At 37.5% G+C, this 27408-nt stretch overlaps 4 protein-coding genes across 7 annotated transcripts; 2 read left to right on the forward strand and 2 right to left on the reverse strand.

Moving 5' to 3' along the window:
* The first annotated feature begins 249 nt into the window (after nt 1-249).
* On the forward strand, nt 250-16196 carry LOC111597249 (facilitated trehalose transporter Tret1). 3 transcript variants are annotated; one of them, XM_023311851.2, is made up of 4 exons: nt 250-483; nt 13882-14502; nt 14708-14959; nt 15020-16192. In XM_023311851.2, exons 2-4 carry the CDS (start codon nt 13906-13908, stop codon nt 15593-15595), a joined length of 1425 nt encoding a protein of 474 aa, XP_023167619.2. In that variant the 5' UTR covers nt 250-483; nt 13882-13905; the 3' UTR covers nt 15596-16192. The 3 variants fall into 3 exon arrangements, with proteins under 3 accessions (XP_023167619.2, XP_023167617.2, XP_023167618.2); XM_023311849.2 differs by lacking the exon at nt 250-483 and adding an exon at nt 9823-10482 and having other exon boundaries at nt 15020-16196; XM_023311850.2 differs by lacking the exon at nt 250-483 and adding an exon at nt 9825-10425 and having other exon boundaries at nt 15020-16195.
* Nucleotides 16197-17146: 950 nt separating this feature from the next.
* On the reverse strand, nt 17147-23087 carry LOC111597228. 2 transcript variants are annotated; one of them, XM_023311821.2, is made up of 10 exons: nt 21286-23087; nt 20042-21210; nt 19666-19988; nt 19424-19599; nt 19302-19353; nt 18890-19077; nt 18339-18829; nt 18121-18277; nt 17858-18064; nt 17147-17794 (listed from the first exon to the last, which is right to left on the reverse strand). In XM_023311821.2, the coding sequence occupies exons 1-10, from the start codon at nt 22778-22780 to the stop codon at nt 17286-17288; spliced, it is 4767 nt and encodes a 1588-aa protein (XP_023167589.2). In that variant the 5' UTR covers nt 22781-23087; the 3' UTR covers nt 17147-17285. The 2 variants fall into 2 exon arrangements, with proteins under 2 accessions (XP_023167589.2, XP_023167588.2); XM_023311820.2 differs by having other exon boundaries at nt 20042-23087.
* On the reverse strand, nt 22887-24165 carry LOC111597349 (AP2-associated protein kinase 1-like). The gene is made up of 3 exons (XM_023311995.2): nt 24146-24165; nt 23033-24015; nt 22887-22943 (listed from the first exon to the last, which is right to left on the reverse strand). The coding sequence occupies exons 2-3, from the start codon at nt 24008-24010 to the stop codon at nt 22887-22889; spliced, it is 1035 nt and encodes a 344-aa protein (XP_023167763.2). The 5' UTR covers nt 24011-24015; nt 24146-24165.
* A 1571-nt stretch (nt 24166-25736) lies between these two features.
* On the forward strand, nt 25737-26841 carry LOC111597299 (splicing factor 3A subunit 2). The gene has a single exon (XM_023311922.2). It carries the CDS (start codon nt 25827-25829, stop codon nt 26607-26609), a length of 783 nt encoding a protein of 260 aa, XP_023167690.1. The 5' UTR covers nt 25737-25826; the 3' UTR covers nt 26610-26841.
* The last annotated feature ends 567 nt before the right edge of the window (nt 26842-27408 follow it).

The raw sequence follows: 27408 nt of genomic DNA on the forward strand, positions 1-27408 counted from the left end.
GCCGTCGTGCACTGTTCGTAGCACTGTGCGCTGCCGCCTCAACGTAAAATTCTGAGCTATATACCCAACAACGAACGCCCGCCATATCAACGATATCAGTTGTTTTAGCGAATTCGTCGCGCGCGGTTACTAAAACGGGCGACGAGCTGAAAGACCAGCAGCCAGAACAGATTTCGTTATCCATGTCCATGTCCATGTCCATTGCATAGGTCTGCGTGTGTGTGTCTGCTTGTGTTCTCCTTCAATCGCAAGTGAACTGTTTTGTAAAAGTAAAACAAAATAAAAGCAAACTGTAATTTTGTCTGCGCTGCGTGTGCTTGTGTGCTTTTTCGCATATTTTAATATAATTACGTGCACTGTTCTTCACTGCGTGCTGGACCACATACCCAGCCTTCAGAAAGGACGACTCAAGTTCAAAGTTTCTGCTGGAAGCTGCTGACGACAACAAAAGGAAAGTCGCGTTTGTTTTCGCTTTCTTTTTAGGTAAGTTTTCGCCGGCATTTGCACAGTTTGACAAGCTGTGTCCAACGAAACCCGAACAATAGATTAGACAATTGTTCCGTTACTGCAAATAGAGATAAATGAGAATTACGATAAATACAAGCGACTAATCAAGTTGACAGTAGCGTTTATGCAGCGTCTACGTTAACCAAATAGAAAACATTTAAAAGAAAATTTATTTCATTAAACTTAAAGTATTTGTTTGAAATAAGCAAATTAAAAAATAAGGAAATCAAAATATGTTCTGAGAAATTCCCATAACCGATGACCAATAATTAGTAACCATAGAGCAACATGCAGTCTGAAACTGAACAATATTAAGTGACAACGCGTTGCATTAGGGTCCAAGCTGAAAACATCGCTGAACTCAGCTTAAATTTTTGCGAGACATTGGAACGTGCCCGTTGTTAATCTTATGCAAAAACAAATTGATTCATAACTTCATGTATTTAAATGATAAATATCATCCGACAAATAAATATCACCCGACATTTTATAAATCAAACTAAATCTGATATCAAAGCAAATAAGATATAAGTGTGTAATCCACGTGTTTTCTTCGAATTAATACTGCGCATATTTCCCACTATTAAAATCAACCAAGTAAACGCAGCTAGGCAAATACCACTCGCATCTCCCAACTAGAATTCCAGTAAGCAGGTTGAATAATATTTCCGAAACCAAAAAATTCCCCAACTTAATGATATGTATATATATATTTAAATACATATGTAATATATGCGTATGCCCGACACGTTAAGCCAAAGCTAATTTTTGTGGTATTTAAATTGAAAAAATTCTACTTTCCTGAACTGATACAGAATCACGTACTTCGGGTTTTCGTGTACATGTTATAAAATTTGTTGATTTGGTTTTCGTTTCACTGTCGCTTGATAAGCCTTATATATTTTCGAAATGTCTTAATCAAGATTTCTTATTAAAGTAAAACACGCTGATAAGCAACACTTGGCAATGAATGGAACAGAACATGTGTCTCATGTACGTGCAGTTCTACCTGTACACATCTTCTTTCACAGATCCAATTGGGTAAATGGATATGAACTTGTTTCGATAACATGTTTAAGCCCCTTACGCTGTTAGTTAAATGGCAACAATATATTGCGCCTTATGAATAGCACGAAATCGAAAAACAGCTCAACAAATAATAATTAAAACGCAGCGTAAATTAGATAAGTAACTGTAATTAACGATTCACCTACAATAAGGGAACTCACATGTAGGAAATGCGAATGCATTTTAATGAACTTGGCTTTCGTTTTATATAAATATAAATTATATAATGTGAAAATAACAAATTGCGGGCGGGAAATCTCAAAACGATGATCCGTTAAAACAACTCACGTGCTCACAATGCAAATCACAGGTGAGTGAGAATGATGGGAATGACTGGGCGTGGCTGTGGCAGTTCAACAGTATCCAAATGACGTCAGGTCATTTTCACAGGCAATTTGAAAACAATTTTGCACTTGCACCAGCTGAGATACGGATACAGTTATAGTTGTTTGCCATTAGCCATGTTGACTCAGTTCACCTGGCAATAAGTTCACGTTTGATTGACTTTTAATCAATGAAATTGAATTATGTGTATCTTAAGGTTAACAGCACCTAAAAAGCTGTTACATGCATCCGAAACCGCTAATTACAACATTTATTATAATCCTGAAAATCGAATTCATAAATATCTATATACATTTATTAAATATATTGCTTATTTTCTGAGCAGAGTATAACAAATAGATCAAAAGGCTTTCATAAGAAAGTATTTCTATGAGGCAAACATTAGACATCGGAGGCACATAGACAGCAACACCCACGCATTGTCTATTGTCTATGGGAAACGTTGAGACTAAAATATAGAATGTAAAGCAGAAATATCTTAGGCATAGAGAAAATATGTCAACAGCTGTATAATTGCGAAATAGTCCAAATTATTTATGTGGCTTTCAAATAAGTATTTCAATATTTTGCGTCTATAATATTTACTTATTTATTAGCATCGATAATTTACGTATTTTCTAAATCTGTTATAAAACAAAAAGCAACGTGATACTAAATTGTAAACAAAAGTCGGCGCGTATGATAATGTTTTATACAAACTGAAAGAAAGTCACGTGTCCGCATTGTTGTTTTTCTGCTTTGTTTATATATTATTACTAAGCAAGTCTGATTCTTTTAGCAACGGTTTCAGCGGAAAGCTTAAAGCCAACAGAATGTGTGAATCATTCCTTTTAGGCCTTTGCACTGACAAATAAAGCGTTTTAGTCTATAGTTTTTTTACGACTTGAACTAATATTGTACTTAGCACAACTTGCTAGAAAATAAATAAGAGTAAACCTCTAAACTCATTTTAATGTTTTACTTAAAAACAAACTAGTAGAGAAAATTAAATCCTTTTGGAAACATTGCTTCTGAACTCTGTTCAGTATTTTAAAATCTTACGTGAACTCGAAAAGGTACTTCAATGTTTATTTTTATTGTTTAACAAATTTAACTTAATGAGTAAATGCAAATCTGAACACAACAAAATTTATTTCAGTTTATATTTACATCTGTTTAGGTCTCCGAGAAAGATTTAAAATCGTACAACGGTTATTGACATCTGCTAAAAAATCTCGTTTTCGTAATCATATTTTATATTGTCACTATTATATTTTTTTTAACACATTGAAATGCAATTATATTTGCTTATTGCGGCACTTGCTCTACGATTTTTGTTCTTGGAAGTAAATCATGAGCTCCAAAAATCGCTTTCACGCCGTTTTTCTCAAGGCATCTGTTTTTTCATGCTGTGTTGATAAGAAGCTGTTCGAGTTGAAAAGTTTAAGCACCAAAAATAATATGTTCGCATCCATATTTCTACAGTATAGAAAATATAAATACAGATAATTATGACTTACAGCTGTGAGGAAGCACGCAATAAGCATACTATTTTTATAGATCTGACAGTTGGATACGTAAGATTTGTAAGTATTATCGTATAAAGTTCGAGACAACGACGTCAATAAATAATGACTATAGCGCAAATTGCGAGACAATCCGATTTCAAATACTAGAAATAAGAATTGCTGAGTCCGGCTTGAAACGGGTTTAAAAAAAGAAATATATCTTAAAGTATAATATAACCCAACAAATCAAATGTCAGCATCATAATTAATCAAAAAATTGCAATTTATAAAACAGAAAGTATCTAATTAAATATTAGACGTATTTAGTAGAATTTGTAATCCTTTTCATACCGTCCCTCCCCAGATTAATTGATAAACATTTATTTGTTAGTTGTACTTAGATAAGAATTGATATATGAAGCTTGCATTAATAACGACAAATTGATAAGTTAATAGTTAATATATATGTGCGATAGTGTCTTCAATTACATTGGAAAATACAAAGTGATTATAAGTTGCGAACGTTTTTGATATGATATGATATGATGGCAAAGGCTAACTGTATACTTCAGAGTATAAGAATCAGCACTTATCAGAGGGCTTTTCATTAATTATAATTAATTTCAACAGCTACTTAGGCTCGAGTGTTGAACTTGGTAGTAAGAACACAAAACGGGAGCACAGCCTTCAAGTAGAGGCTTTGAGCTTCCGAGTCTTCGTATCTCTTCTAAATTCATGCGCACGTGTCTTAATTATTTAACACAATATATTTGATTCTGAATCGAATTATCTGTTGAAAGTTGGCTGCGCACGTTTTGTAATCGCCTTTTATATATGTATAGAAACAGCAATAAAAATCCCCTTAGCGTGCTATCAACAGAATTAATATATATTTTAACTGCTACTGGGAAAAGCTTATCACAATGCACTCAAAGGCACAGCTTTCATGGTAGACCTTTTAGCATTTTCCAATAAATAGGGGCACAGCACTTTTAGCGCGGCAAGAAAAAGTAGGCAAAAAATAAAAATGTAATCAAGCATGTATTAAATTTAATTGAGATCCCGGAGACGGAGACCGGCCTCTCGCCAGGGCATTGATAACCCGCTTGATCTTTTGTCGTTGTCAGTTGTCGTCAGTCGTTTGTCGTCAGTTATTATTGCTGTCAACATTTGGCCAATGTCGTGTGATAACGTCGTGTGATAGCGTTGCACAGGCATCTCTTGAATTGGACACGCCTCTGCCAAACAATTCGCCAAACAAAAGTCCCGCAATTGGACTCAAGTGCAATCACTTCAAATTAGTACATAGCTCAGCTAGAGATTAAATAAATAGAGAAAAATTGAAATATGTATACATATGCATATGTGTCTTTTATGATTTCAGCAATCCTCCTTACGCAAATATTCACTGGGTCTATGAACTTAAGCTTGGGCAATTGTGCCTTACAAAACACCTTGCATAAGCTCACGGTTGACTAATGTCGAGAACAGCTTATGATTAATTTCAAGAACAAATAGCAGATTATGCCGCCCTATGTACTGGAAAACCACAAACCTATTTATAAAGCGCTGCTACCGCCAACAAGTTAATAAACTCTTTAAATGAATATATAAAAAGATTAATATATATATATATTCATTAAGTGAGCACAGTGAGTCTACTCACAGTTACACACTAACCATTAACTCTGCTTTATATAAAGCAAGTATATATGAAGGCTTCGTTTTTTTTATTTAGGTAAATTCTTCACTCATTCAACTTTTATTTGTTGTTCTAGTATCTAGAGTGTGCCAATGCCTTGGGTTCTGTGTTGATTATGTCTCAGCACAAGTGCTATAAAGATTACTTAGAATAAAACAAAAGTGCGCTCAATTGGCACTAATAAATTCCGAACTAGGTAAATGCTATCCCGTTAGACCTACGTATGGCGTGTTTTGCATCTGTGTACTATGTACATACATATATTAATTGTCAATTTTTTTGTGGATCTAATAAGGAAATTACTTGTTAAAGTACGCGAGTGCGTCGACTGTATGTGGGCGTGTATTATTGTCGCGTTTTACTCAATGGGGAGTATTTACCACTCACTATATGAGCTGTCAGTCAAGTGTGAGATCAACAATGTTCTCCATAAATAATTTTGTATTCGCATATACATGTTTATGTATATATAGTAAATTTATAAATAACCGAAAATAGGCGCACCATAGATATGGATAGGGCCATAAAGCGATTTAGCGGCGCAGATAACTCCAAGTGACAGAAGTGCTTATCGCTCATCAATGATTAGTGCAATATTTGTGGCTCATGTTTTCGTCCATAAATTCTATATGTGCATATACATATTTAACAGAGTTGATAAGTATTGATAGTATTTGCTGCAGTGTGGAATGTTTCGGTTACGCTGATAAACACCGAGAAGATTAGACGTCGCGTCTTACTTGATTTCGATTCCATTGCCTACAAATATTTAAACAAGAATAAATCAACAAACTTTAGCATTTTAGAAAAATATTGGTTTATGATATGATCAAGGTGCTGCAGATTATCGTTACTTTCTCGGCAAGGGTAGATTAGAAGTACTCGCTTGGCTGGCTAGATAAACAACACATTTTTATGACCCAATTGAGAGAAAACATATTTTCATATTTTTTCAGTTGACAAATAAGTCAAGGCACATGTTTCACAAATTTGTTTTAGTCTAAATAAAATAAAAAATACATTATTACAGTTCGACATGAATTGCTTCTGATCCACAGTTTGAGTTGCATTGCATACAGCGCTGCCAAGCTATGCTTTCAAACTGTATTAAAAGCTTTGGTTAGGAGCTTTTGTGCTGCGGTTGAGTTCAGCTTTGGCCGTTACAATTCAAATGCAAATGTTTGTTTAATCAATTAACTTTAATTATACCATATTACTATATTATTATTTTATGTATAAATAAAGATATATAGTATAAAATAATAATATATTTGGGAGTCCAAAAGATAAAATAAATACAATATCTTTTATTTGATTACTTATTAAAATTAGCTAATTTCGTTTAATTCAACAATTTTAAGAGACAAACTTTGTTGTTGCCTACATCAAAATGAATTTCGTGTTCATATGTAAAGCCACATCAGCCGCTGCACGTGCGGAGGCGTAACCTCAACCAACAGCCAGGCTGAGGGCGACTTATCGACTTTTTAAATTACAAAGAAACAAAACTGTATCGAATTGTGACGCGTGTTTCCACAAGTTCAAATGTAGGTCACAGTGAAAAAAGATGTGTTAGTTCAGCAAAATTCAGACAACTGCACTTGAACTGACAGAAATCGCGTGATTTGCGTGGGCCAACAGCAACTAAAAAAGCTGCACTGAAATTTTAGCTCAAATGTTGAAACGTATGAATATCTATCTGTATATATGCACATGTGTAGTGTATGAGGGTATGTGTGAATGTGTGTAAACATGTCCGTGTGTGTGAGTAAGAGGGGCACGTTCGCGTTTGCTGATTGGCCAAGTGTTTTGGGGCTTGGCTCTCGTGACGTCACGCTCCAAACTAACTCAACAAACGTATAAATATGTAAATGTAACTGAGATACACAGTGGCGTGACGTCGTCGGCGCTGACGTAGTCAGCGCTAAATTCGCGGCAATTGCGTTGCCCTAATGAGCTTTTACGTAACACTTGAGAGTTGGAGGCCACTAGCTGAGATGGGCGGGTCGAGAGTTTCGACCATGCTCTGCGTGTAGGTCGTCTGAGCTCCGTAATTAGTATACATACACCGTTTGGCATTGCGTGGGGCTCTGGCCATGACCCATAGGTTCAGCCCGACCAGCAGATACACACTTTGCAGCACTACCAAGAGCTACGTGCGAGCATGCTTTTAGGCGCTCTGTGCGCCTGGCCCGAGCTTGAAGCGTGCCAAATGTTTGGTTGTATTTCAGTCCCAGCTTGCCACGCAACTAAACTGTGTCAGTCCAGATGTTGTTGCACGTAATCAGGGGTACTCACTATTTAAAGAGAGTAAATCAATGCTTAGCAATGTCCAGTCCGTTTTATACTAATTCCTATACCGGATATCCTTTCTTATGTTAATCATTTAAACATATCTAGCCTCTGTTGCTTTAGGTTGTTGTTTTATTCTATTTATGTGACTTGCGTATATGATGTGCTCGTTGCCTAACTCATAGCGTCAGCAGCACTCGTGTTCCGCACTGTCATGTTTATTCATTTGTTGTGATACTCTGGAAACTTGAATAATGCGGGCATATTTATGTGATACAGAACTTCAAATAGCCAAATAAAATTTAAAAAAATAATTAAATAAATAATTCTTTTTATTCAAAATAAAATGCTCGTATCTTTAAGATACTTAAACTGAAAATAAGCCTAAGGAATTTTTTCTTATTTACAATTAACTTAAAAAACAATATTTAGCTCGATGTATTTTTAATTTGTAAGATAATTCTTATGTATATGTTTCTAGTTAAATAAAAAATAATCATTTCTTGAATTGTATATTTGAACGCATTTCATATATTAGTCTTATATACCCAATATGCTTGCTTCCGATCATTGCACTCGCAGCTAATGTACTTCACTCGTATATACCTAACATAATCTTAACAATAATTCATAGACACATGTTAGCACTTACAGCTCAAGCCGTTCTTAAGACTTCAATAGCTTGATCACAACAGCTAAGGGATGATTTTTCTTTCACTACAGTTCTATTTTGGGATCATACACAATCATATTTTATATATTATTTTTGTTTATATGAAGTGTTCATAATAGAACAAATATATAACTTAGAATACCATATAGATTGTAATGAGCATTTATAAATATATTAAATAATATTTATTCCTTCTTGTTTATGAGTGTATAATTAATAAACAATACTTCAAGTTATTATAGTGTTTTTTATTTATTAGCATATAATTGATAAACAATAAAATAAACAATTCTATAGGATATCTCATAGTTCAGCAGTAAAGTAAAACATTGAAAGTTCTTGACGCTTCAGGCCAAATGTAATTTCTATTCGAATTTGTGTAGACAAAAACACTCATGTTTACTCATACGAATGTGGATACACTCATTGATTCATTACCGCATATTCATTGGGGATCTATAATGACGCTTTTCCATGTGTCAGAAAGACAAACGTGCTCCATTGAGCGGATGCTCTGGTGCGTAAAGAACGACGCATTACTTAGAGACTGAAAGCGAACAAGAATGAGCGCCTTTATCGAAGAGAAGAGATATACTACATAAGAAAATTCTCGCTTGCATTTTCGAATCGTAAGTAAACAAACTGAATGGGTACCTGGAGCTGTGTGTGTGCGCGTGTGTGCATATGGAAATGCAACTGCGGGCTTATTTACACTGAGTGTGCCTCTATATGTATATTGTAAATGCCTCAAATATATATATATATATATATATATATATATATATATATATATCTACATCTACAAATACAGTATACATCGACAAGTTATTTGGAGAATTGGAAAATGTAAATTTTGCCTTTGTCGTACGACAATTCCGTATTTACCAAAATATGCAAACAGATTGGCCTGAATTTGTTAATTACATAAATAAAAAAGAAAAACGCATAAATTATTGAATAATTGTAAACAACTTTTATTTGTATTTTATAGATTTTCATGCATATTAAGTCGGAAAAACAGTTTATTATATTAAATGCAGTACAGAAATAGTGACTTTTAAATAAATATTATACATTTATAAATACACTTATTATATTTTATTTGTTGTTATATTAAACGCTTAACAAGCTTGTTAAAAGCAATAATATTTTCATAAAGCGACGATCCTTTGATATCAATTACTATATCTTAAACGAACCACATGTCTTTATTGAGCAGGAAATGTTCTGTAAACTGTTATAATTGATTTATGCATGGGATCAATTGTGTACTTGAGTTTAGTTTACAGTCTTATAAAGGATACATATTTATATAGAGTAGCCAGACAATAAGCCGTAACCGAATGTAACCCAATTAAGGTCACAAGCTGCACGATGCAGAGGATCGTAGACTACAGAATGCACTTCTCAGTGGCTATTGTTGTTGCTGGCGATGCAGAGGCTGAAAGCAATCTCAACTAGAACAAAAAGCGAAAAGGAAACAACGCGCACAATTTCCAGTTTCTGTTGACGCTGCAAGTCAATAGCCTCAAAAGCGTCTATGGCACCCCCTGGCGGACGGCAGTGTCGCTGCGTACGCCAGACGCACTGAGAGACTACAAGAGCGAGTCGAAGACTGAGAGTGCGAGAGAGAGGGTAAGAGAGCGAGTCCATATCCAGCACAGAGCCCGGCGTGTCTGGTTTTATTTTATATTTTGGCGCGTCATTTGCCATCCAACAGTCGCTGCGTTCAGTTAAGAGATACAGATACATTTGCGCTTCAGATACCCGCGACCTAACGAACGTCTGTTCATATTCAAAAAACGCGGCTCAGTTGAAGCTGAATGTTTATCTTGACTAGTCTCAAGTGCAGTGTGAACAGCAACATGTTTGCCAAGCATTGCGCATGCGCTTAAAAGTATTCTATGAGGCTACGTGGGTGGGCCAGTTGTGTTAAAGGACAAACTGCCAAAGGACATTGAAACGCGCACGTATTATTCAACAAACGAGCATTGAGCAATGCACAGCTAAGCGGGAAAAAAACACCCACAAAAAAGAAAAAATAAAACATAAAATGAACTTCACAAGTTAAGCAACTAAAAACAACGCGTTGAATACTAAACATATCCACAAGTGACATAATACACATCAAAAACAAAAACGAGCTTTGCATTTGTTTAAATAATTAGTGACAATACACACGAAAAATATCAGTTATACAAGAGAAAATAAATTAGAGCAACATGTCAACCGTATCCTCCAGTAACTCAAGCGGCGATGAGCCCAACAAAAAACCCGGGGTCAACAGCGAGGAGTGCTCCCACCTGCTGGAGGCGAACGAGAACGGTGCCAAATATGGCTCCCGGCAAGCGGTAAAAATCGTCAAGACCCAAGACAATGTCAATGACAGTGCCAATGCCAGACCTCAAGTAGGCCCAATCACAATGTTATTCAAATTTTCTAACTGGTGCTGGTACTAAAATTCCAATAATTTAACTAACTCTAGCTGTGTATCTATGCATCTAAGTTTGACCTTGACAAAAGTACGGAAAAAATTAAAGTACCACGGCGCACCCAATTAGCGGTGTGTGAAGCGTAACTTGCTTTAGTTGTTTGGCCAGAGCACACAATCTTTAATGTGTGTTTAGTAAAATTTATCAGAAAAGAATTTAAACAGGCGCCATACATAAGCAAGTCAAGTCATCAAACCGAAAAAAGATAAGATGAAGAGCAGAAAACAATATTCTCTTATCTGCCCAACTAGTTCAACAAATTAAAGTTTTATTTAGCAAGACTTCGTTTCTTTTTTAGTTGTATCGCATTTTAATACGACTCTCAGCATTCCAGAACCTGAATTAAAAACTCTTATGCATTAAATCCCTGAAATCGTAAACCGGCTTACGATTTGTGACCGTGAAAATTACGAATTCATTCAAAGCATTCTCTGGAACGAGTCTGATATTAAATATCAATTTGGTTTTTTTATTTTTTTAACACAACAAGCTTGTTGTTATTATTAATTACGGTTTGAATCAATCACATATATTTTGTTGTGTACGCCCCTTAACAGAATGATAAGCTCTTATCATATTTGGGTTTTGACTAAATTGCTTAAAAAGAAATTGAATCGGTTAATGAATGATTTTGTTTGTCTTCATTAAATAACCTTGGCCAACATGGCATACAAAATTGTATAAAAACAGAAAGTTTATTAGCCAATTAACTGATAAGCCTAATCAGATAAAAAGAGACAACAAAGGCAGCCAAATTAGCAAAAATATTTAATTTGTTAAATTTGAATAAATATTTATTTAAAACAAATACGTTTAACAAATCAAATCGAATTATTTATTCAATGTGTGAAGCAAAGACATTTTCATTTACGATGTTTAAAAAAAAAAAAGACACCCTGTATACTCTATTTGTATACATAGTATTGCATTCTCGGACGTTTAAAAATATCCAGAAAATAAGGAAGGAATTTCTTTTCTGCATTAAACATATATCAAATTGTTATGCACAAATCTTGATATATAAAATTTAATCTTTATTATAGGTTCATTCGCATGCCTGCATATCAGAGGCTGGAGAATTTGTCAGATTATTTTTAACGCTTTAGAATAGTTAAAGGAAACCAGTTTATTGGTTTGATAGTCGAGCTAGAAGTATTTTAATGGAAATGCTTCAAAATGCAATTTCAGTTATTTCTTATTAGGTGCCGCTCAAATGCGTCGCGTTTGACATTGAAATGAACTTGGACTTGGTCAACGATGACAATGACATTTGGCGCTCGCTTAGCTGTTGTCCTGACCGGCTTAAAGCTACAAGCGGGCGTCGTTAATGCGTGGGCGCCCAACAAGTTAGTGGCTAGGTTGACTGCCAACGTAAATCTAAATATAGTTGTGCACATTGGCGGCAGCAGTCGCAGTGACCACATAAACAACGCCAACGGCGTCGCAAATATCGATTTCAGTGCAGACTTACTGCCCAGCTGGAGGTGTGTCCCAGCCACAAGCAGGAGGTGGCGTAGGCGCGCCTCTTCTCAGTTACCGGTTGGGTAACGCAACTCTCGGCCAGCATTTTCCATGTGCGGAAGTGCATAGTACACATAAAGCTGCACCAATGTGGGCTTTGATTGGATATACGAGCACGTATGGGTGAGCAGCAGTGATTGCCGCGCATTCTGCGAGTGGGCGGTAAAATGAGATAAAGTAAATGGCAAAAAGAAAAGCCAGCAAGAGAAAGGAATATAAAAAGCACTTAGCGAAATAAATGCATTTCGTATCTGAGCAAAAACTGGAACGAGTGCGTACACAGAGAGAAAATTAGGCAATGTCAAATTATTCATTAGCGGACTGTCTATAAATTTTATATTTATATTTATATTCATAATAAAGATTTTCAATTAACTAAATATTAAAAAAACATAATATATTGTATTTCAAATAAATCGGCCTCAGATTATTTATTTACAAAGCTTTATATATAGTAATATTTTCTCTTATTGGATCCGATAATTTTTTATTTTATAAACTATTTAATTTAATCATATATATTCATTATTTCTATAATTTTTTTAAGTATACATTACTCTAAATAATGTAGATCTAGCTAGTTTTCAGTTGCTTTCCGATAAGATTTTTGCCACAATTCCATATCACTAAATGACGTATAAAACTGTGTTCAATTAGCGTTTATTGATTAGCAGAATTATAGCAATTCCTCACATATGTTATTGGTACAACTTTATGGCTAGTATCTAGGTACTTGCCATATTGATTAAGCACGCGATAACGTTAACTACTTTCATATGGCCACGGAGCGTGCCAGGGCCAAGGCAACAAATTTTTAATTGGAGCCGCTTCACTAAGCCAAAGACAATGCCAAATGCACATGTGCAATAACATTTGAAGTTAATTATTTATAATTTAATTTACATTGATTTATTTTATTAAATATTATTACCAGTTGCAAATTATTTCAATTCATTTTAAAGTTGCGTTTGATAGAACAAAGTGTTAATTTTGATGTGAGCAAACAAAATATATATATATATATATTTATATAATAATAATAATAATAATAATAGTAATAATAAAATACCAGCATCACATCTTCCATATTAACATATCAGTTCGACATGGGAAAAAGTTATATAGCTGCTCTTATAATAATCTCTTTGAATATTATCATTAATACCCAGATGCGTACCCTTCCGATTTATATCGTTGAATCCGCTCAAGCTCTAGTTAAGCAATCTGTTGCATATCTAATCTTCAATATGCCATCCCAGTTTCTCGCCCCTTGATTTTTTAAAGTGGCAATAAAACTTATCAGTGACGCATATCCTCAAATTTGGATAAAATAAATTTCTTTCTATTGGATTAGACTGAAGAAACCCAATATTATAATGCAGGAAGTTGACACTTGGGCTTATCAGCAAAATGCTAAATTCAACCTATTAAGAGCTAGGCGCTCTTAGCACAATAAACTGTTCTATTTTGACCTTATCAATAAGCATTCGTTACCCACCCATGAAGAAATTTCTACTAACTAATTAAACTGTGTCCCGCGTTCGTTTGCCAAATAATTAATAATCAATATAGAACTTGGGACTCTTGGGCATTTCTCTGTAGCATAGGCTGGACACATTATCGTGCCGCAATAAAGTTCGTAATCGCAGATGGTGGGCATTACCACGGCTTACTTATTCTCGGTGTGATTAGACTTATGTGATAATACGCTTGGATTGTAGTTCTTGTTAGTTAGTCAAACAGTCAAGAGTCTTAATACTAAATACGCTCTTCTTGTTTTTCACTGATTTGCAGGATCAGGAAAATCTACTTGGCAGAATGGTGCACACGTCCACCGAGAACAGGTCGAAGACCTTGCCGCAATATGTTGCCGCTCTGGCGGCAGCTGGCGGTGCCTTTGCAGCCGGTACACTGCTCGGCTGGACCTCGCCGGCAGAGACGGGCATCGTTAAGGACGCAACTGCATACGACTTTGATGTCAGCTCTACGCAATACTCCTGGGTCAGTTCGTTTATGACCCTTGGTGCTGCCTGTGTCTGCATACCGATTGGCTTCCTCATCAATTTTATTGGACGCAAATGGACAATGCTGCTACTGGTCGCCCCCTTCGTAGTGGGCTGGGCCCTGTTGATCTGGGCACAGAACGTATTCATGATGTACATTGCACGTTTCATTCTGGGTATCGCAGGCGGTGCCTTCTGCGTAACGGCGCCCATGTACACTGGTGAAATTGCCCAAAAGGATATTCGCGGCACGCTTGGCAGCTTCTTCCAGCTTATGATCACCATCGGCATACTGTTTGTGTATGGCATTGGTGCTGGTCTCAGCGTCTTCTGGATGAGCATCGTCTGCGGCATTTTGCCCATTATCTTTGGCGTCATATTCTTCTTCATGCCGGAATCTCCCACATATTTGGTAAGTTCAAGATGGAAATTTGGATGTACATAGACTCTTAAGGTGCATATGTAAATTGCATTAAAAAATCTGCAGAAATTTCATCCGTGAAGTTAAAATTTATTTTAAAACTGTTCACTGCTTAGCAAAAATAATATGTAATATAAATACATATATTGATTGTATTTATTTATTCTTCTAAATTCTTGTGTATTATCTTTAATAGGTTTCAAAGAATCGCTCAGATGCCGCTGTGAAATCCATTCAATGGCTGCGTGGCACCGAATACGATTATGCACCTGAAATGGAGGAACTGCACCAGACCGAACGCGAGATCCGTGAAAACAAGGTTAATATCCTTGCAGCCTTGGCACGTCCCGTTACAATCAAGGCATTGTGCATTAGCCTGGGTCTGATGTTCTTCCAGCAGCTGAGCGGCATTAACGCTGTCATTTTCTACTCGGAGGCCATCTTCGAAGTAAGTGATCGGGCTTTAAGGGTCGATTATGTCTCAGATTTCTAATGTATTTTTGAACAGGATGCCAACACTGGAATAAGCGCCAGCATGTCTACAATCCTGATTGGTGTAATGCAAGTGGTGGCGACCTTTGTATCCACAATGGTGGTGGACAAGCTGGGACGTCGCATTCTGTTGCTTGCCTCGGGAGCTGTTATGGCGCTGTCAACCACTGCAATTGGCGTGTACTTTTATATGAAAGATCAGGATCCAGCCAGTGTGGATAATTTGGGTTGGCTGCCCGTGGGCAGTTTGTGCATTTTCATGATCATGTTCTCGATTGGCTATGGCCCGGTGCCATGGTTGATGATGGGCGAACTCTTTGCCACCGATATCAAGGGCTTCGCCGGCTCTATTGCTGGCACCACCAACTGGGTGCTCGCCTTCGTCGTAACAAAAACGTTTAAGAATCTTAATGATTCATTGGGAAGTGGCGGCACCTTCTGGTTGTTCGCTGGTGTTACTATTGTTGGCGTCATCTTCGTCTTCCTGGCTGTGCCCGAGACGAAGGGCAAGAGTCTGAACGAGATTCAGATGGAATTAGCTGGAAACCGAAACGCGTCCACAATGCAGCCAGCGAATGGTGAACCGAAGTAAATCATCTTGAGCTCAGTTTAATGTTATGATTTTTTTTGTATTTTATTTAAAATGTAACTTTACGTTAAGTGAAAAGTCAAGTTCCGTTTTGCAATTGATGAATTTGTTAAAAAATTGTATGTGTAATCAGTCCATATTGGCACAGGTAAAAGATATAAAGCAAGAAAGACAGTAAGAAAGAGTACTAAGAATGAAGACTGAAGGTCAAGTGCATAATAGGCAGAATTCAAGCACTCCTAGCTTAGCCACATGCCATACAACTATCGCAATTTATGTTAGCTGCTACCTTTGAGTGGCCCATAAAAAAGACAATAGATATCAACATTCATACACATAATGATTTACGCAATAAAAGTTACTCATATATGGATTGTGTAGCCTGGCTTTGAATGTGTGGTATTTAGGTATGTCGAAACCTGTTCCGTGTGTTATTCGAAACATTCAGCTTTTTATATAAGAGTTTTTAGCCTGTTTAGTTGTAAGCCACGCATTTGCCGATATATTTATTTACTAAACGGTTTTCTAACATTTTATATATATTATTTTAACATTATTTGATATCAAACATTTCGAATCGCATGCATTACAAAACTACAATATTAAAGCGCGATCGCTACTTATCAGAAAGCTCAACAATAAAAGCGTTATATCATTGTTAATGCATCTGCATTCATTTGGCAAATATTGATGTAAATTGATTATATAAATATATATATTAATACTGAGTACCATATATAATGCAGATGAAATGTATTGAGAAATATATTAAATATATATATATGTATGTTGTAAATAAAATGTTGTCGTTCTTAATATCCTATGCAGCTCAAACTAATTCTACATAGAATTCTTCGTTTTCTGGCATTCGTTCTGTTCTTTCTCAGTTTCAACATCTTTGTCTTCTTTAGAATGCTGATCATCATGAGAACTCTCCTCAAATATATCCCTCTCTTCAGTATACATGTTGGTTGCGCGACTGACCAAAGGAATTGTTTGCAATGATGCTTCCAATCGCTCCATACGCTCCAGCAAAAGTGTTAATCGTCGATGATAATCGGCCAACGTGCGTTGCTCAACATTATAATTATTTTCACGTGTTTTTATATTCATACCGACAGCCCTTTGGAATCCTTTTAGGATTCAAACATAAACTTTTGATTCTTTATCGAATTTTGAGGTAATCAGACCTAGTCGATTACAAATTTGTATTTTTCGACGACTTACTTTTTTTTTGTTTCGATATGCTTTGATTTAAAAAGCTAATGTTACAAAAAAAAATAATTTATTCACTTGCTGATTACTGTACACAACATGCTGATAAAATTGAAACAGGGTTATTCATCCAGGGGCCTGCATTCCACATAAAGGCAAAAAAACTTTAAAATATTATTCATTATAAATTTATATATAATTTCAACAATTATGTTTTATATTCGAATTTGTATTATAAATGTAATAAATATGTTTCATTATATTAATAAATTACATACTTTCAGTTATGCAATTACAAGATATCAAATACATATATCGTTATATACATTTCATTGCCTATTACTATAACAGCTACCAATAAATTATTACAAGTTAATCCAAAAATATGTTTAAAGCTTCAAAACTTCATAAACCGTAACTTTTATAAAAGCATTAAACATAATTATTTATTACAACTAAAATCTCAATAGTGCGTGTATCAAAAATATTTAAAGTGTTTATCCGCCTCAAAATTGATTATACGAAGTAAGCCATGCTCAGCACCGACGGCTACCCAGTTACGTGCACCCACATTCCAGTTCCATCTGACACAATTGAGTCGCATTAGGTTTGACAGATCAAAGTTTGGTCGTCTCTTTATGTTTAGGTAAGTTGCCTTCTTTTTCTTATGAATTACATTTACAAATGGCTTGATGAGCAGGCCATAGTCTTGCTTAAACTCTTCAGGTGTAACGGAATTCGATTCCGGAGTTCCGCTCAAGCAACACACATCCATTGTGCTGACGGAACGACAGTCAGTCGAACGTTTTTGTACCATATTAAATTGATCACAATACAAAAATGTCACATCACCGTTATCCGTAACTGTAACCAATGTCAATTGTTCCCAATTGAAATGCACTGAACGGGGACTACTCAGTGTTAAATCCAACGTCGAGTGGCTAAGAGTAATGCCCGATGGATTGACCATTACCACGCGCGGAAATTCTTAAATAAAATAAAAAAGTCATAGTTAAGAATCTGTATATTTTGAAAATGAAGTAAACTTACTTGATTTGTAAACCTCGGTGGAACCAACGGCCAGTGACTCCCACAAAGAAGGCCAGGTAAGGCCGCCTAAATACATGTTGCAAACAGTGTCACCCATAATTGGCAACGGCTGCGCTAAGTTTGCTATGTCATAGATCCACAGTTTACGTACCGAGGTGCCAACTGCCAGCCAACGGGCCCCGTTCGTGTCATAATGCAGATCAAGATCTTTAAAACAGATTATAGATTAGATATAAATACTACAAAAGATTTGTATTAATTACAATATATATTTCGCTCGCCAAAATAAAAGAAATGTGCGGGTACACAATAACTTTGGTTATTACGCTCCATGCGATTCAGTTCTTGGTCGTCGGAAATATCATAAAACGCAACGTTTCCACTGGCATAGCCGGTCACTATCAAATGATGACCAAAACTCTTAAATAAGAGTACAAGAATAATATTAAATATACTCTAAATACATTTAAGATTTTCTTACTTCAGACCAACATATTTTAGTGCACGCATCCTGCATGGGATTATCTATATCCAAGGTAAGCGTAAGCATCGGTTGCAAGACAATAACATCAAGTTGTTTATTCGTTTGTTCACTGTCGTTTTTAGGGTGTATTGGCAACGCATATATAACCGCACCCGATAGACTTCCCACGGCAAGTAAACCTAATCGGTTATTAGATTCATCGTAGCCGCCGCTAGGCATAAATGCTATGCTATGCACCGGTCCCTGGGGCACACATATACTATAATGCAGTCGTATCTGCAGTGGAAATACTTTATCCTCACCACCTGTGGACATTTTGCACTCGAGCAGCAATAGCAATGCTTTCTCCGGCTTGTCCTTAAATTGACGGGAATAACCGAGCACCTTATTACGTTGGGAGCATAACAAATACTGTGTGCTTACAGTTGATGGTAAAGGTACCCATGCAAGCTCCTTAATAGGCGTGCCAAGGTAGCGCACAGATTCATCTGGAATAATAATCAAAGTAAGTAAATAACCAAGCTATAGCATTATCGTCATCAAATTACTCTTTTTGTTGAAGCCCTCCTGTGGCCGTAAATGCATCCAGGCGTTGTCATCCGCGCGGCCATAGGCATAACGCATGGAAGTGGACTCCATAGAGGGCAGTAGATCTTTAGCTTCAGCAGGTGAAAGCTTTTCATAGCAAGGCAGTAAATTCGGGTACAAAGCATCTTTGGCGTAATTCGTTCGGACACTAATTAAATATATTTAATTTATTATTAAAACAAACCCATTATATCTTGAAATCACATTTTTAATGTGTTCACGGTGTAAATACAAATATAAATTTTAAAAACAAATAAAATATAATTATACACAAAAACAAAATCTGCAATTAATTCTGAATTGTACACATATGAGATGACTATTAAAAATCAGCTTTTAATCCCGATTGGACCTATATACTATAATACTTACAAAAAATTCCAGCGCTCCTTCATTCCTTTTCTAACATCTAAGCGACCGCATACTGCAAGTTAATATATAAAATATTAATAATTGTTAACATCTTTAAAAACTATATTATTAAACCAACTTACAAATCTTATCTCTTTTGATTGCTGGTTTGGCATGTTCCTCACTTATATTCGAGCCGTCCGACTCTTCTTCGTCAGATGATTCTTTATCCGCGGTCATTTCGTAGTCGGATACCTCATCTTCGAAATCTTTGTTGCTTGCCGCTTGAATTGCAATCTTTTCCAACTTTGTTTCAGCTCTAAATTTATTAATGAAACATTTAAATATATCTTGAAACATCATTTTAACAGTTCATGCAACATACTTCAATGTAGACTTGCGTTTGGCGCGACCTGTATTACTGTAAACTGGTGTATTGTCTACTTCTGGTTCCACCTGCTCCTCGTCGCTTAGCACTCGCACTCGTTTGGGGCAGGTGCGACAATGTGTCGGGTAGAAAAGCTTACTGTAGCTGCCTTTGCATTGCTCACACACTATGCGTTCCTTGTCACCACAGCCTTCCACGTGCATTATCATGCCCAGAGCTGTAGTCAGTTGATTGTTGCATAAGCGACAACTCAATCGCTTAGTGCCGCCCGCATCCATATAACTTTTAATCATTTTTATCACGCTGTTGCGAGTGAGCATCTGCAATAGATGTGTTATAATATTAGATCTATGTTGAGGGTAAAGGTACATACCGGAGTTGGTTCCTTGACATGCCAACCAACGCCGTAGTGCTCTGCGAGATGAGTCTGCCAGGTGGCGTTGTTACAACGCACGAGGCACAAGCCGCATTGTAGATCGCCCTCGCCTCGGCCATCCTCACGCAATTCCTCATCGGTCTCCAATTGTGATCGGTTGCGTATGAGCAGCAGCCGCATGTAGTAGTCGCTTGTCTGCTGGCAAGATTCTGGTGTATCATTGACGCCTTCCATTTGTTTGGGTTTGCGACCACGGCGTTTAGGCGTCGGTGTTATGAACTGATTCGGAGTGGATGTGACAGTCGTTGGCTGAACAGAAGAATTTTCTGAAACTGTTGAGTCAGCTATTTTGGCTGATTTTGGCGGCCGACCTCGTCTCTTCTTGACTATAGTTGGCTGATCAGTTGCAATTTGAGCCGACGTATTTGTTTCCGTAACTTTCTCAACTTCCTTAACATCCGTTGGCTCGGGGCTTTTCACTTTTACTGTCGGCTCCGATTCGTTTTTTGCGTCTTTTGCTTTCATGCTCCTACGGGCACGTTTCGGCTTAGTTTGTAGCTCGGTGTCCTGAATGCCAGATTTTCTCTTGGTCGCTACTTTTTTCAAAGACTCCTGTTTAGCTGTCTCAATTGGGGCGACGGCTTCTTGTATTATAGGCTCTGCCTCTACTTCTTGGTGAATAGTTTTAGTATCCATATTATTATTAACAGCAGGTTCAGTCTTTGATTTATTGGCAAGCGATTCTACATCCGAGTGGGGCTCTTCCTCCGTCTCATCATAATCCGGTGAGGCATCATCACTTATGTCCGTTTCTCTGGACTTGGAGTGCTTCATACGTTTACTGCGTGATGTCTCTTCGAATCCATGAAAAAAGTCACCATCGTCATCACTGGTGCTGGAAGTCTTTACTCGATGAGCCCCGTTTGTTTTGCTCTCCACGTTAAGTGGTGTTTTGATTGCAGGTATAGGTTCTACTTCCTCGGATCCGGCTGCCGTACTGTGGGGCTGGGCAGCTTTTGCAGGTCTCTTGCCGATGAGCACCGGTCTCGTTTTCACCAGCTTCTTTCTAGGCGGCTTAGCTGTTGACTCCGACTTCACTTCCTTGCTGTGCGGCACCACGTTCTCTGCTGCCAAGTGATTTACGAGATTTTGAATTCCCAATGCTTCTGCAAACGTATTGTCCATGGATATTAATTTATTATCTTTTGACTCTGTTTTCTTAAAAGGTAATTGCGGCTCACCTTGTGGTGGTGGTTGCTTTTGCTTGACCACATCGAAAAGCGACACAGCTGGTGGTGACGCAGATGCTGGAATACCTTCATCGTGGACTATACCATTATGATTATCCTTTTTGTTTGATACACCAGGCTTAAGCTTCGGCACCTTAGGCGGATGATATAGCTGCGATAGATCTCTTTCTTTGGTGGTATTTACTGCAGCCAGATTAGTACGAATCTGATTTTCGTCTTCACTATCTTGACTTATCACACGTTCTGTTTTATTTGAGATCACAATTTTATCACCTGATGTGCTGGCCACATTTTCGATGTTTTTCATGACTGTTTCTGTTGTACGCGAATTGTCATTTACAGACTGTTCCTTATCTCTATTTTCCGGTTCTGCTTCTCTTTGTTTTTCGCTTATTTTAGCCTTTGACTGGTCTATTGTGTGTTTCATTTCAGGTGCATTTATGTCGGTTGAGTTTTCATTTAAATCTTGTTTTAATTGATTTTTATTCTCTGCCACAGCTTCAAGGGTTTCAGTCAGTATATTTTGAGCTGATTGCACTGCATTGTGTGCATCTTTCAGCTCTGTAATGTCGGTTGAAACATCCTTATCAGATGAGTGAGATTGTTCTTCCGGTAAGTTTTCACCTAAGTTTTCTTTCGGCTTAGCTATATTTGCTTTCTTGTTACGCTGCACCAAATTGATTTTGCCCTTTTTGGGCTTGTAAGGTATCGGCTTCGCAATCTGGTTTTTTTCCCCAGCAACCTTAATCTCAGGCACTGTGATTAATTCCTCTGAAGTTGGGGAGTCCGATAAAACATTCTTCTTTTTTGTATTGGTATACACATGCTTAGGCGCTGTTACCCTCAAAGGCTTAAACTTGAGCAAGCTTGACTGTTCTTCATTATTGTTATCTATGATTGGGACTTCAACATCGTTTGATCTTGCGCTACTCTCCAATTTTGTAGCGTTTGGACTGATAGACAAGACATTGGGCTCTCTGCCATTCACATTTAATGTGGCATGCATTATATCCATATCCTGCAATTGCAATATCTTGCCTATGGCCAGGTCATCCTCCGGTTTTGTAATTTTTGTGGATGGAATCGAGGATTGGGAGCAGCCAAATTTGGCATTCATGCTCATCTCCTCTGGCGACAGCTCAAAATAGTTATTTGAATCACCATCGTCAGTTGCCGTCAATTGTGCTATGAAATCTACGGCGGATAGTTCATCACTTATCGGCTCCGTCTTGACCTCTGCTATTGATGACGACGACGGTGGGGATGATGATGGTAGGGATGATGATGGTAGGGATGACGATAATGGGGATGAAGATGAAACTGGTGGGGTGATAGCAATATTTGTCTTCTGTGTTGTACTGTTAGTGGCTTTGGTTGGTGAGGAGAGTGTCATTGGTCTCAAGGAAGTTTCCACGATTGGAGTCATTGGAGATGCACAAATATTATCTGTGAGCGGTACTGCTGTATCCAAGTTTTTCGAGACCATTGAACATGAGGCGGAGGGTTCTAAACTTGCAGAAGTTTTGGTGACTGGAATTATCGATGAAGATGTTATTGCTGGTGATGAACTTTGTTTTAGACTCGTGGAAGTTTCAATTGCAGGAGTTATTAATGAGGAAGTTATTGCACACGATGAAGAGGTGTTTGGACTAGTGAAAGTTTTAGTGACTTCAGTTGTCAATGAGGATGAGGATAAAGACGGTTTCGGCCTTGTGAATGTTTTAATAACTGGAGTTACCAGAGATGAAGGTATTGCACATGAGGAAGAAGGATTTGTACTTATGGAAGTTTCAGTGACTGGAGTATTTAAAGATGGCCCAATTTCTTTTGTAGGCGTGATATTGGTGGCACCTGAACCTAATGCTTTCGGCGGTTTTATTGCTTGAGTATTTGTGCTTAGCGGCTTTTGCTGATGTACATGCTGCATTGCCTGCTTGTGCACTTCTTTGGCCAATTGAGCAATTTCCTCACGCGGCAATTTTCGCTTATTGACATTCAGTATGATCTTCTTGATTGGAGCAGTGGGTTTCTTAGCTTCCGGTTTTACTTTAGCTGCATTTTCAAACTCCTTTGTGGATGATGGTGACGGCGCTACAATGGGTGGCGCAGTAGGCGGAACCGCCGGAGATTGGCCATTTGGCAGCCGCAAGGCCCTCAAATCGATTTTCTCATCGGGGGCCAACACCTTGTTCTCCAGCACAATCAACGGCGGTGGAGACTTCGGTTGAGGAGTTGCAGCTGGTGTTTGTGGTGCTCGAATTTGTGACATTGTTGATGCCGGTGCTAGTATTATGGGTGTGTCTACTTGAGACGCTCGTGGAGCTCGCTGTGGCGAGGCCTGCAGCCTCTTTTGTTGTGGTTTCATACTTCCACATGTTGCACGCTGCCTCGGCAACTGATTAAACAGATTGAGCAACAACGGCGGTTTAGAACGAGCTGTCAAGTCGGCTTTGGCTATGGGCACTGTAAAGCCACCTGACTGGCCTGTACGCTGGCTTAAAGTTCCCGAGCTTGGTGCTGCTGCTGTTGCTGCAGCTGCAGCTGGTGACTGTTGTGGCTGTCGATGTTGGTCCCGTTGTTGTTGCTGCTGCTGCTGATGTATTTGCTGTTGCGGTTCTGATTGTGCGGATTTATTCAGTATTTTATTTTTTATTAGCTTTTTCACATGCGACAATTGGTCAGTGCTGGCTATTGGTTTATTATTCCCGGTATGCATTGCAGCTGGAAATAAATTTAAAATGTATAAATAACCTTTAAGAGAAACAAATTTAAATCATATTTATTTTAAGAAACGTCTATCACTACAACTTATAGTTGCATAGTTGCAAATCTAGTCTATGTTTATCCATACATTTTTGGTATCCGTCTTTTTAAATTAATTTTAGTAATATTTAAAAAACAAAACAGTGTGCGAAATGAACAAAATAATGACATTGTTTGAAATGTGAATTGAACCTAGTCCACGTGTCCAACCCTAAAACACTTAAACATCCTACCATGCACATTATCACGCTACACCATCGAAAGTATCTCATAAAGGGGGTCGAATGAAGTACTTCAACCAACCTTACGATGTTAGAGTTCAAAAAAAAAATATAATCCCCTACATAATTTTAAAACTCTATTTTTGAGTAACTCCCTAACATATGAAACTAAATTAATTTTCAAATTCACTTTAGTGCTAAATAATTTTACACTACACAAATATTTTTTATAGATATAATTTTAATAAAAACGAAAGCAACTTTTTTAAAAATTTTTTTAAATTTATAAAAAAAAATATATGTATATTCTCTTGATTATGGCTTTTAAAATAAACTTTGTTCGGATCTCGACACGAACCAGGGCCGAACGCCCGTCCGTTCGCAACATTAAAATACCGCAAGAATTTAGACAGCTGCGCCACTGATGAACAAACGAATTACATAGCTAACACCACTACATAATAACATAATAAATGAAAACATCTCAACAAAACATCCCAACAAATATAAAGTATTTTAACTGTTTTAATGTTGGGATAAAAAAAAAATTTAAATATTAATTTTAAATACCAGTCTGATGCTCAGTTTGTTGCAGCCCCTGTATGTGCATCTGTGTATGTGTTGCAGGCGTTGTCGTTTTTGTCGGTGCTGCTGCGGACGAAATTGCAGAGTTTGATTGCGGCGCTTTTGTTGTTTCTGATGCAATGCTTTTTGTTGCAAGCACATTTTGTTTGCTTAATGCCACTGCCAGTTTTCTATGCAATCCTGCATCTTCGAGTTTCTTAAAATCCAATGGTATTTTATTGATAATACGTCTAGGCAATGATCTTCCTGTATTAAGTGACTGTGGTGACGGTGACGTAGACGAAGACATCGGCATTTTACTGTTTAAGGCTTGACCCTCTTCCGAATTGGGAACTGTTGGAGGTGTTTTTAAACATTCTTTTTTGGCTTCATCCATCTTTTAGTTAAAACCTGGTCCGCAGTCAAATTACGCAGCGAATTGACGTAAATTACAAGATTTACAATTTAATTTCGTAATTTAATTTCGCAGCGCATATTTGAATGAAGTCGTTTCGAAACAGACACGATAATAAAAAATGCATTTATTACTCTCACTTATTTTGTGCCAATAATTGGCCAATCTTTCTATATATTTAAACTTTTATATGTAAAAAAAATCCGAACATGTGCAACTCTTAGCGCTGACCAGAGTGCCTGAATCTTGAAAATAAAAAAATCCTCAAATTTTTACGACTCTGTAAATGATCGATATATCGATGTTTCGGGTATTTAACTAAATATGAATACTAAGAATCGCTGAATTTTGTATAATCTCCGCAGTATTTTTTGACAATAGATAGAATGTATTACAATAATCAGTTGTCAATTTTCATATATAAATATCGATATATCTGAAACTGTAATCGTTTTTTTGGTCAAGCATTTCAGAAGCCGAATAGTTAGGCTGGCAACCCTACTGATAAGTAGCAAAAATACGGCGTTTACTTTTCTTGTAAACTTTAAACTAAAAACTTTAACTTAAACATGGATTTCCAAAATCGCGCCGGTGGCAAAACCGGTAGCGGTGGCGTCGCCTCCTGGTCGGAGACAAATCGCGAAAGAAAAGAACGTCTACGGCAGCTGGCGCTAGAGACCATCGACCTGAACAAGGATCCGTATTTTATGAAAAACCATCTCGGCTCCTATGAGTGTAAATTATGCTTAACACTGCACAACAATGAAGGTAGTTATTTGGCGCACACACAGGGCAAAAAACATCAGGAGAACTTGGCCCGACGTGCAGCCAAGGAAGCTAAGGATGCGCCATCTTCGCTTCTGGCGCCAGAGAAACCTCGCGTCGAGCCAAAAAAGTTTGTGAAAATCGGTCGTCCCGGCTACCGAGTAACCAAACAGCGTGAACCCACCAATGGCCAGCAGTCGCTACTCTTCCAAATTGACTATCCAGAGATTAGCGACGGTATTGTGCCCCGCCACCGCTTCATGTCCGCCTATGAGCAAAAGATTGAGCCACCAGATCGCAAATGGCAGTATTTACTGTTCGCTGCTGAGCCGTACGAAACAATTGGGTTCAAGGTGCCATCGCGGGAGGTGGAGAAAACGGAGGGCAAGTTCTGGACGCACTGGAATCGCGACACCAAACAGTTCTTTTTGCAGTTCGCATTCAAATTTGAGCCGAAGATACTGCCACCACCGCCACCAAATTTGCATCGCGCCCTGGGTCCACCAGCTGGATTCCCCATGCCGGGGCCACCGCGTCCGGCAATGCATCCCATGTTCAATGGAGTGCCGCCTCCACCACCCATGTAACCGCAACAACTATTAGTATAAAGTAATAAAACGCAAATAAGTTTGTATAGTTTTTCTTCTTTCTGGGAGTAGGGAGTAGGATAATCAGTCAATAAACAGTGGCGAAACAAATATCACGAACATTTTAAAATACTACATAAAAAAAATCAGCTCATTGTTATAAGTCATAACATTTGCCTAACTCAATTAACCAACATTTGACAAATAAATAGTGTGTTGTTACCCCATACGAAAAAAATAGTACTGCTCTTAAATGGTTATCGATGTTTTGAATATCAATTTAAAAGGAAACGTCCTAAAACATACCGTAAACAATAATAGCACCACCAAAGCTTTTATTATTGAACAAAAACATAGATTTGACTTTAATCTTATTTCATACATTCCCATTAAAAATAAATGCAGTATTGTTCCTAATGGGTCGTGGAAAACACTGCAGTGCCGAGACCCGAGAATATATCAAGAAATTGATATTCGATGGCAAATCGTATAGAGAAGTTGGCCGTTAGGTTGGTTGTTCAAATAAAATGATAAAAAACGCTATTAGCTATAAGGAAAAGGCCGAAACACGTGGAAGAAAACGAGCTCTTAGCCCGCTCCATGTCAATAGTTTGATCCACGAAAGCACAAAAGATCCTTTCAAGCCCGCAACAGAGCTGAAAAGGGATCTTAATATAACGGCGACAGTGCAAACAGTTCGCAAATGCCTTAGAGAACACAATGAACATTTATCGAAACGCTTTACGTTCGCAAGGGATCATCTGAATTGGTCAGCTCAAAAATGGCGAAATATCTTGTG

Source organism: Drosophila hydei, unplaced genomic scaffold (assembly GCF_003285905.1).
Source record: "Drosophila hydei strain 15085-1641.00,03,60 unplaced genomic scaffold, DhydRS2 tig00000001-arrow-pilon, whole genome shotgun sequence".
NCBI classification, from domain to species: domain Eukaryota; kingdom Metazoa; phylum Arthropoda; class Insecta; order Diptera; family Drosophilidae; genus Drosophila; species Drosophila hydei.

What these genes read in the sequence shown, in the direction of transcription:
- LOC111597299 (XM_023311922.2), top strand. Translation starts at nt 25,827, where the DNA reads ATGGATTTCCAAAATCGCGCCGGTGGCAAAACCGGTAGCGGTGGCGTC.
- LOC111597228 (XM_023311820.2), bottom strand. Translation starts at nt 22,780, where the DNA reads ATGGTCTCGAAAAACTTGGATACAGCAGTACCGCTCACAGATAATATT. An exon ending in AAGGAGCGCTGGAATTTTTT is followed by an intron (nt 19,078 to 19,301) that starts GTAAGTATTATA and finishes ATATTTAATTAG; the next exon opens with TGTCCGAACGAATTACGCCA. An exon ending in CACCGAGGTTTACAAATCAA is followed by an intron (nt 17,795 to 17,857) that starts GTAAGTTTACTT and finishes ATTTTATTTAAG; the next exon opens with AATTTCCGCGCGTGGTAATG.
- LOC111597249 (XM_023311849.2), top strand. Translation starts at nt 10,297, where the DNA reads ATGTCAACCGTATCCTCCAGTAACTCAAGCGGCGATGAGCCCAACAAA. An exon ending in CGGAATCTCCCACATATTTG is followed by an intron (nt 14,503 to 14,707) that starts GTAAGTTCAAGA and finishes TATCTTTAATAG; the next exon opens with GTTTCAAAGAATCGCTCAGA. An exon ending in ACTCGGAGGCCATCTTCGAA is followed by an intron (nt 14,960 to 15,019) that starts GTAAGTGATCGG and finishes ATTTTTGAACAG; the next exon opens with GATGCCAACACTGGAATAAG.
- LOC111597349 (XM_023311995.2), bottom strand. Translation starts at nt 24,010, where the DNA reads ATGCATACCGGGAATAATAAACCAATAGCCAGCACTGACCAATTGTCG. An exon ending in GTGCAATACCTTCATCTCTG is followed by an intron (nt 22,944 to 23,032) that starts GTAACTCCAGTT and finishes AACTTTCACTAG; the next exon opens with TCCAAACACCTCTTCATCGT.